Source organism: Sinocyclocheilus grahami, unplaced genomic scaffold (assembly GCF_001515645.1).
Source record: "Sinocyclocheilus grahami isolate Dianchi unplaced genomic scaffold, SAMN03320097.WGS_v1.1 scaffold855.1, whole genome shotgun sequence".
NCBI lineage: Eukaryota > Metazoa > Chordata > Actinopteri > Cypriniformes > Cyprinidae > Sinocyclocheilus > Sinocyclocheilus grahami.
The window spans coordinates 279,405-289,011 of record NW_015506034.1 but is presented as its reverse complement, the minus strand read 5'-3'; the positions used below and the strand labels follow the sequence as shown (position 1 = coordinate 289,011).

Genomic DNA, 9,607 nt, shown 5'->3' with positions numbered 1-9,607 from the left:
CCATTCTGCAGCATCTGGGCCTGGACAGCACATGTGACGACAGTATTATCGTCAAGGAAGTGTGTGGAGCTGTTTCCCGCAGGGCTGCCCAGATCTGTGGAGCAGGAATGGCTGCTGTTGTAGACAAAATCCGGGAGAATCGTGGTCTGGACCATCTAGACATCACTGTTGGGGTGGATGGCACTCTGTATAAGCTCCATCCACAGTAAGTAAATGCAGAATGAATGTATCTTTAAAAGCTTTTGTGATTTAAGTACAGTACTTATTTCCAGGTAATGGGCGTAAATGTGGTACCTGACCTATGCCCCATTATTCTATTCAGTTTCTCACGGATAATGCATCATACTGTGAAGGAGCTCGCCCCCAACTGCAATGTCAACTTCCTTCTCTCAGAAGATGGAAGCGGGAAAGGTGCCGCCTTGATCACCGCCGTTGGGTGCCGCCTCCGCCAGCAAGAACAAAAGAGCTGAACTCTGTGTCGAACAAGCCCTCAGCTCCTTCTCTGGCTCTCTCAGAGCTTATACATTTCCACTCGCAGCTGTGACTCTGCTCTCATCCACCACGATCTGGCACATTCTTCTGCTCATGCCCAGAGCTGTGATTTGACCCCTTTGCTTTGTATTTTAGTTCCCGTCGGCCTTTCTCAGTGTATGTCTTTGTGTGTTATTAGGTGTTGGTCTGTCTGTGTCCACCCAAACTATATGTTAAACTGTTAAATAATAATAATAAACTGTTGTTAAAGTATTTATGGATGTATATTGGAAAAAGGAAAGAAATGTAAACACATTACAAACATTAAAGTTAAGATATTTGACCAAGTATATGAAGATATTTATTTTATTTTTATATTTGATGGTAAACATAACAGGAATGGATACCTGAGGGGAAGAAGGTATTTTGTTGCGATTATGCCAAGCTAATTCCAAACCTCTGCATATTGTCATTTGTCTGTGTGGCAGTTTGTGGTGTGAATATTGCAAAACATTTAAGGAGCATTCGCTAATCATAACAGCCCCCTCATTGGTCACGGTTTAAGTGACGACGACATGCAAGTTCAGTCTCGCAGTCACAGCTGCCTTCCTGCGTAACTCAAGCCCCTAATACTGGTCGCCGTACAAATTAATAAGGACAGGAAACCGATTGCCTTTGTGTATCCACTTTCTCTGAAATAGTCTTACCCTCTCATTTCCGAAGAAGTTAGAAAATCGTATCATGCATATTGCTTTTGTCAGCTTTTTGCTGTGTGTGTATGTTCCCAGTAAATGTCCTTCTGTGTGCCCTGGCTGGTTATTTGTGAGTGATCCTGTGTAGTTGATGTGAGTGAATCTGTGTAGTGGCTCAGAGATCTGATGAATGCATGCCTTATTTGGTAACTGAGGTCTAGCATCCACTGATTTTGTACTATTTCATAGTTGCACTATATAAATAGATGTTCATGGAAAAAGCTATAGGAGAACACCATAAAAATATTTTGATCAACTCAATTTGTGTTATGTGGTGTCCTTCACGGTTGCCCAAACACCATAGCATTTTTTGTTCAGTATTTACATCCTATGTGGTAATTGTTTGTGCAATAAAAGAAATTCCTTTTATATCTATTTTGAATGAATGTATTGAAAGTTGATTTTCCACGTAATGCGTAATAAGCACACCTGAACAAAATGGTTACATTTTAAAAGGATCCTCCAATCACACAGGCTAAATATTTCTAATTGTTACAGTGAAAATGCTGGTTACTAAGTTTCTTGCAGTATTTTTTTATTTACACACTTAGACACTATATGGGCTACTGATTCCACAAAAAAATTACAAATAAATAAAGATTTAAACTTTATCTTAAGGGAGCCAAATATGAGCCTTCTTTGAAAGCTTCAAGGTGTAGTAAAGTCTTATTTTTCTGGCTACTGCATACATACTGTTTTTTTTTCTCTCTCTCTACTGGCTTGTCTTTTTGGGGTACATCCCAACCTCTCTGTTCTATTTAACATTTTTGTATTTGACAAAACACTAGTAATGTAATGCAGTAACTGTACAATATACTTTACTTAGATTTCAGCACAGAACAATCATACAATTAAACAGATGCTAGACAATCATACAAAAGAAAAGATTTTACCAACAAAATCAATAAAAATATGAATTTTGTATTACCCACTGCCATTATATGTGACAGCATAACAAACAAAATAATTTTTATATGGAAAACACAGCTTAATTATCCATTTGTAACATATAATTGACTTTGAAATGAAATATCTCAGGGCTAAAACTCATGCGAACATACTAAATTCTCTTTAATCAGTCAAGCGTATTGATGTACATACAGATGTATATTAAAGATAATACATGCTGTAAACATTGAGTACCAATGAAATGTAAGCTTGCGTGTCTATGTACAGTAGAATTACAACTGTTTGGTTTTGTTAATATTATAGCTTGCCTATATCCCCGGTTTACAGACAAGGCTTAAGCCCAGTCCCAGACTAAAATGTAAGTTTGAGCTGTTTCAACTGAAAGAAACTCGCACTGATTGATCTTAAAATATGTCAGTGCCCTTGTTTTGTCTCAAGATGCACACTAGTAATGTTTTTTTCTAAGGCACGGTTATAAAAATGACTTAAGTGTCCTAATTGATCATGGGCTTAATCCTGGTTTAGTCTAAGCCCTGTCTGTGAAACCAGGCCTTAATGTCTTCGACCACTATAGATAATTAGGCAACACAGATTTCCCAATTCATTTTGATTCTCTTTTTCCAACATGGTCAATTCAACCCAACAGTCATTGTCCTGCTTACACTGACTGTATATTTCAAGTAATCCATACTCTTGACCAAGGGTACAGATGCTCTGACCAGTTTAATGCTGATTTTGCAGTTGTTTTTACATTTAGAGATGCCACTTGACATTTAACCAATATTTACAGCTTAAAACATTCATTGCTCTATTGTGGAGCATGAATTAACATGGTAAATTGTTGTTTAGGTTTAGGGTCGTAATATTTTTTCTGTTTTTGAAAGTCTCCCATATGCTCAGCAAGGCTGCATTAACTTGATCAAAAATACAATAAAAAAACTGTAAAGCTGAATTTTCAGTATTCATTACTCCAGTCTACAGTCACATGATCCTTCAGAAATCACTCTAATATGCACGGATTTGGTGCTCTAACATTTCTTATTATTATCAATATTGAAAACAGTTGCGCTGCTTAATATATTTTTGTGGAAACTGTGATACATTTTTCAGGATGATTTGATGAATAGAAAGTTCACAAGTTGAGCATTTATTTGAAATAGATTTTTTTTGTAAAATTATAAATGTCTTTGTCATTTTTGATCAAGCCAATGCATTGTTTCTGAATATATGTATTAATTTCTTATAAAAAAATCTTTATGACCCCAAACCTTTGAACAGTATTGTATACAGCATATACAAAATGAACTGATCTATACATATACTAGGACTAGTACTTCAAGCAGCAACACGGAAACAAAAACAGGCTTGGTGCTTATGCCATAGGAGTAGATGAATACTCCACCAGTAATGCCCACTGAATAGAGAACAATAGGAGGGAAAATCTAATTCTGTTGTGAGGTATTTTGTGCAAGTATGGCCGTGCTTGATTTTTTAGAATAGCCAACACAAGTGTTTTTCACCCTCATCACTGAAATATTGTAGATTCAGGCCTTGATTAGTTTGGAAGTGGTGTCTTCTGCTTCGTTGACATGATTACGGACCACCACGCTGGTGGTCTCAGTGTGATAACTGCGTCTCATGTGGAAGGTTCTCATGTTCTGCAGTTCCATGTTGTCCTCCTCAGAAACCTTGATGAGGGGGCACCACTGGAACGCTTTGCGAAAACCTGAGCGGAATCTAAAGAAGGACAGCATATGCTAGACGTAAACCTCCTGTGCATTAAGAATGGGACTTCTTGAAGAATAAATACTGATTAAAATTAGGGATCGGGATTGGGATTGAAAACTTTAGGGATCACTGTTCTAGGTTAACTGACATTAATGCAAATGCTGCACTAAATATTCATGTTAATGTGTTTAAAACCATTTTTTCTCCATCTTCAGATGTAATGTGCATTTACCTTTGGTTTAGACAGCAGTAAATGATGGGGTTGTACATAGTGGAACTCATAGCCAGCCAGAAGATGGACAAATAGACCTGCTGGATGTAGTGCTGCTTGTATATGTCCCTGTTGAAGCTCCCCAGGATGAAGTAGATGTGGTAGGGAAGCCAACATATTGCAAAGGTCGTCACCACCACTATCATCATCTTCACAACCTTTATTAAATTGCAAAAATGGAATGAATCTTTTTTGCTTTAAACGCAAAGAACTATAATCCAAAATCATAAATATCTGCTGCCACCAATGAAAACTCTCTCTGGAGAGGTTTACTATAAAGGACACAAAAGAGAAAATTGTGAAAGGAATAAAAAAACAAAACAATTTCTTGTTCTGCCAGAAGAAAAGCGTTTTGTCCAGAGGGAAGGTTTGAACCATTGATTCTTTAAGATTTTAAGGAACTTAACTACATTTGGTCATGATAATACACTCAATAAACATGAGAACTGCCTTCATCTCAATGTGCATGTAGATGCAAGGCTTAGTTAGGTGACTGGAGAAACTGGAATAAATAACAAAATGGCATGAGTAAAGACTAGCATCACTGACCTTGCGTTTCGCCTGCATCTGGTTCTGGTAGTGGTTTGATGCTTCTCCAGGGATCTCGCTGCCCCACAGCCTCCTTCCCACCAGGCTGTAGGTCACCAACATCACCAGCAGAGGTAGCAAGTAGATCAGGATAATCACAGCAATCTGATACCTAGTGAGATCAAGCATCACTTCATGAGTCAAATCTACATAAATGACCATTTTAGGTAAGAATCCTCTACTGTAATTTAATAATAATAATAAATCCAATGTAATGCCTTTGATGGGCATTAAAATCTTTGACAAGTGCAAAATTACTCTCAGTGTTTAACATCATATGTTTTCCTGGCTGCAAAAATAGCAATCTCAACCATAGTTATTACTGTGTATTCAAAGGGAATCTATTAACAATTTACTTGTCAGTAAAAATCGAGCAAATACTTGTGTGAATCATACAGAATAAAAGGATACTTTTTTTGTCTTATTTTTCTTACGAGAGCTGATGTTTCCCTCCATAATCGTCAGGCCATTCCACCATACAAACAGTCCGAGGGAAGTAGAAATTTGTGCTGGCGTAATAACACTGAGGAAAAGCCAGTGAAAAAGCCACAGTCCAGATGACCCCGATCAGAACTTTAGTAGTAGTGGAGGAGAGCCTGGGCTTCAGAGGGTGAATTATAGCCATATATCTGTGGATTTCAGCCAACAACCTCATAATGACAGTCAACGTATACCTTTAAATGATAGGCTACCATAAATATGACATATACTATATGAATAACAAAATGGAAAAGGTTGCCAATACCACTTTGTCGACTTTCCCTTATATTGCCATTCAGTGCATTACGGTGCTTTTTTTGGACGGAATTTACTGCATGCCTAATGTCACTAAATCAGACTCTTATTCATATCATCAGAGCACAATGTGGAAAGCGATCCACACTCAGCGCGAAGTGTCTCTACCCATTTTGCGCATGAGTCACCAGGTCAACTGGAATCGATTATCCAGGAATATCACAAATGCATGATTTGCGCGCAGTAAAAGGACTTTCATAACTTAAGCCGCGGGTAAATTGCATATTTGACATGTTCGGGGACGTTGCGCGCGCGAACTACTTGTGCACAGGTTCTCATTTAGACCCATTGAAAGCTGAATTGTCCTAATCACAATAGATTGCAGCATATAAACGATTTTCAAAACACTTTTAAGATAACCATGACAATTGCTAAAGACAATTACTATATGACAAATTAGTTATTTATCATTAAATGGGGCCAAAATTAATAAGGTTTTTAAAGATTTCTTTTCATAGCAAATACCATTAACTACTTTTGACCGTATGTGGTAGATGGTGGAGCACAGATAAAAGCTTTATACTTTAGCCTTTGAGTTGATGCATTTAGAGCTATTTTCCTCTATGTACAGTGACAAAACCTAACATTTGGCCGAATTAGGTTTATATCCCTGCTGGGGGAAAAAATAACTCTAACCAGCTTCATCAAGGTCTACCAGGTGGATGTCAGTCCACCTGATTCATCATCTATATCAGCTTGGACCAGCTCTTAATATATGACCAGCAAAAAAAAAATAAAACTTTTAAACCAGCTGCCATAAGAAGGGTAACAGATCATATAAGAACTTAATGTATGCTTTCAGGAACTTACAAGCTGTAACTGATTTATGACATAGTTAATGTCATGTTAGGATGATGATTAATTATCTTAATCCATGGGAACATGTTATGGTAAAGTTAAAAAGAACTAAAAAGTGCATTAATTGCAATTTATAAATTTTACTGTAGTAAAATAACTGCAATGATTTTCAATTAAGTGCTTTGTTGTCTGCTTACCTGTCAACAGCAACAGCCGCCATTGAATAAATACTTGAGAACATTGCTGTTATTGGGAAGACATTTTGAAATTTACAGTATCGGCATTAAAATCTTTGACAAGTGCAAAATTACTCTCAGTGTTTAACATCATATGTTTTCCTGGCTGCAAAAATAGCAATCTCAACCATAGTTATTACTGTGTATTCAAAGGGAATCTATTAACAATTTACTTGTCAGTAAAAATCGAGCAAATACTTGTGTGAATCATACAGAATAAAAGGATACTTTTTTTGTCTTATTTTTCTTAGGAGAGCTGATGTTTCCCTCCATAATCGTCAGGCCATTCCACCATACAAACAGTCCGAGGGAAGTAGAAATTTGTGCTGGCGTAATAACACTGAGGAAAAGCCAGTGAAAAAGCCACAGTCCAGATGACCCCGATCAGAACTTTAGTAGTAGTGGAGGAGAGCCTGGGCTTCAGAGGGTGAATTATAGCCATATATCTGTGGATTTCAGCCAACAACCTCATAATGACAGTCAACGTATACCTTTAAATGATAGGCTACCATAAATATGACATATACTATATGAATAACAAAATGGAAAAGGTTGCCAATACCACTTTGTCGACTTTCCCTTATATTGCCATTCAGTGCATTACGGTGCTTTTTTTGGACGGAATTTACTGCATGCCTAATGTCACTAAATCAGACTCTTATTCATATCATCAGAGCACAATGTGGAAAGCGATCCACACTCAGCGCGAAGTGTCTCTACCCATTTTGCGCATGAGTCACCAGGTCAACTGGAATCGATTATCCAGGAATATCACAAATGCATGATTTGCGCGCAGTAAAAGGACTTTCATAACTTAAGCCGCGGGTAAATTGCATATTTGACATGTTCGGGGACGTTGCGCGCGCGAACTACTTGTGCACAGGTTCTCATTTAGACCCATTGAAAGCTGAATTGTCCTAATCACTTAATCACAATAGATTGCAGCATATAAACGATTTTCAAAACACTTTTAAGATAACCATGACAATTGCTAAAGACAATTACTATATGACAAATTAGTTATTTATCATTAAATGGGGCCAAAATTAATAAGGTTTTTAAAGATTTCTTTTCATAGCAAATACCATTAACTACTTTTGACCGTATGTGGTAGATGGTGGAGCACAGATAAAAGCTTTATACTTTAGCCTTTGAGTTGATGCATTTAGAGCTATTTTCCTCTATGTACAGTGACAAAACCTAACATTTGGCCGAATTAGGTTTATATCCCTGCTGGGGGAAAAAATAACTCTAACCAGCTTCATCAAGGTCTACCAGGTGGATGTCAGTCCACCTGATTCATCATCTATATCAGCTTGGACCAGCTCTTAATATATGACCAGCAAAAAAAAATAAAACTTTTAAACCAGCTGCCATAAGAAGGGTAACAGATCATATAAGAACTTAATGTATGCTTTCAGGAACTTACAAGCTGTAACTGATTTATGACATAGTTAATGTCATGTTAGGATGATGATTAATTATCTTAATCCATGGGAACATGTTATGGTAAAGTTAAAAAGAACTAAAAAGATTATTAATTGCAATTTATAAATTTTACTGTAGTAAAATAACTGCAATGATTTTCAATTAAGTGCTTTGTTGTCTGCTTACCTGTCAACAGCAACAGCCGCCATTGAATAAATACTTGAGAACATTGCTGTTATTGGGAAGACGTTTTGAAATTTACAGTATCCCAAACCAAAATACCAGTCATTGTGCAAAGCGTACACGAAATTAAAGACAGTGTTAAAAGTTGCCATAGATGCATCAGAAAATGCGAGGTTCACAATTAAGTAGTTGGTCACTGTCCTCATGCGTTTATGTGCCAGAATGATCCAAATAACAGTGACATTGCCAATGATGGACACAATTACGATCAAGGAGTATGCAATCGCCCATAGTGCCACCTGCCAGTCCGGCTGCTCAAATAGATTGGTAGAGGTTTCGTTTCCATCTTCCTCGTCGTAGAGAAGAGATGTTGAAAGGGGGTCCAAAGTGGTATCCATCGTAGTTGTCCGTTGTCACAGATGATAAATCAATCTGTATGCTTATTCCAGTGAGTGACTCACTCTGCTGTCCCTACGACATAGTAAACCAGTGTATTTTAGACATTTGCAGCAGTTGATTTTCCAAACTGTGAGTGGTCAGTGCGCATTGTGTCCAAACTGCCTGCTGAAGTGTGTTATTGCGCCTGCAGGGATGATAGCACTGAAAAACTGAAGGAATGTGTGCCAAGTGTTGGAGGTGTGTCGGGTCCATTGCAGTGACGCTGAACGAAACACACTTTTGCCAGCGCGCATTGTGACGCACAGCATCTTGCTTTCCTTCTACTAAAAAGCTGACGATAAGCAACATATTTAATTGGCATGCAATTGACGAGTTAACCGTGCACAGCTTGCTGTCATTAATAATGGCCAAACCCCTGTAGCGTACGCTAATGGAAATATGTTACAGTTTAGAGCATGTGTGAGGTCTGCTGTACTTGTTCTGCTGAGACGTTGCTTAGATACCCCTCATTTCCCCAGTTGTGTGAGGTGATATGTTCATTTTGTCAGAGCGGTGAGACAGGTGGGCAGCAGGTGGAGGAAGAGGAGAGTGAGTTATACATTACTCTTATTTGGACACTTCGAGCAGTAGGCTATTCATAGTTGATATCCCGAAGAACTAGTGCTGGGCGGTATGACCAAAAAATTATATGTGACGAGTCGGCGTCGGTGCGGCCAACTGAATGCACTGCTTCTCTGCCGCTCACTGCACAGAACAGACGCCGAGAGAGGTGACACTTCTCCGGGAAAGTCAGACCTCGCGTTCGCGGGACAGCACGATGAAAGGTGAAATCTTCCAACTGAACCATAGCTAAGGTTTATCCAAAAAAAGTCGCTAGGTTTGTCTGTATGAATATTCTATGGAAAAAAGCCGCTAAAAGGGTCTGAAGGTTGCTTAATCTAGTGCTAAAGTCGCGCTCGTGTGTGTGTGTGTGTGTGTGTGTGAGACGCCGGAGCTGATGGCAGGGGGCGGTGGATATTTGTGGCGTTCAGTGTGGATATTGTGGATGA

At 38.3% G+C, this 9,607-nt stretch overlaps 1 protein-coding gene across 1 annotated transcript; it reads right to left on the bottom strand.

Moving 5' to 3' along the window:
- Nucleotides 1–3,414: 3,414 nt before the first annotated feature.
- LOC107563044 (neuromedin-K receptor-like) lies at nt 3,415–8,857 on the bottom strand. Its single transcript, XM_016247818.1, has 5 exons — nt 8,163–8,857; nt 5,154–5,348; nt 4,681–4,831; nt 4,093–4,289; nt 3,415–3,869 (listed from the first exon to the last, which is right to left on the bottom strand). Exons 1-5 carry the CDS (start codon nt 8,555–8,557, stop codon nt 3,677–3,679), a joined length of 1,131 nt encoding a protein of 376 aa, XP_016103304.1. The 5' UTR covers nt 8,558–8,857; the 3' UTR covers nt 3,415–3,676.
- Between the last annotated feature and the right edge of the window lie 750 nt (nt 8,858–9,607).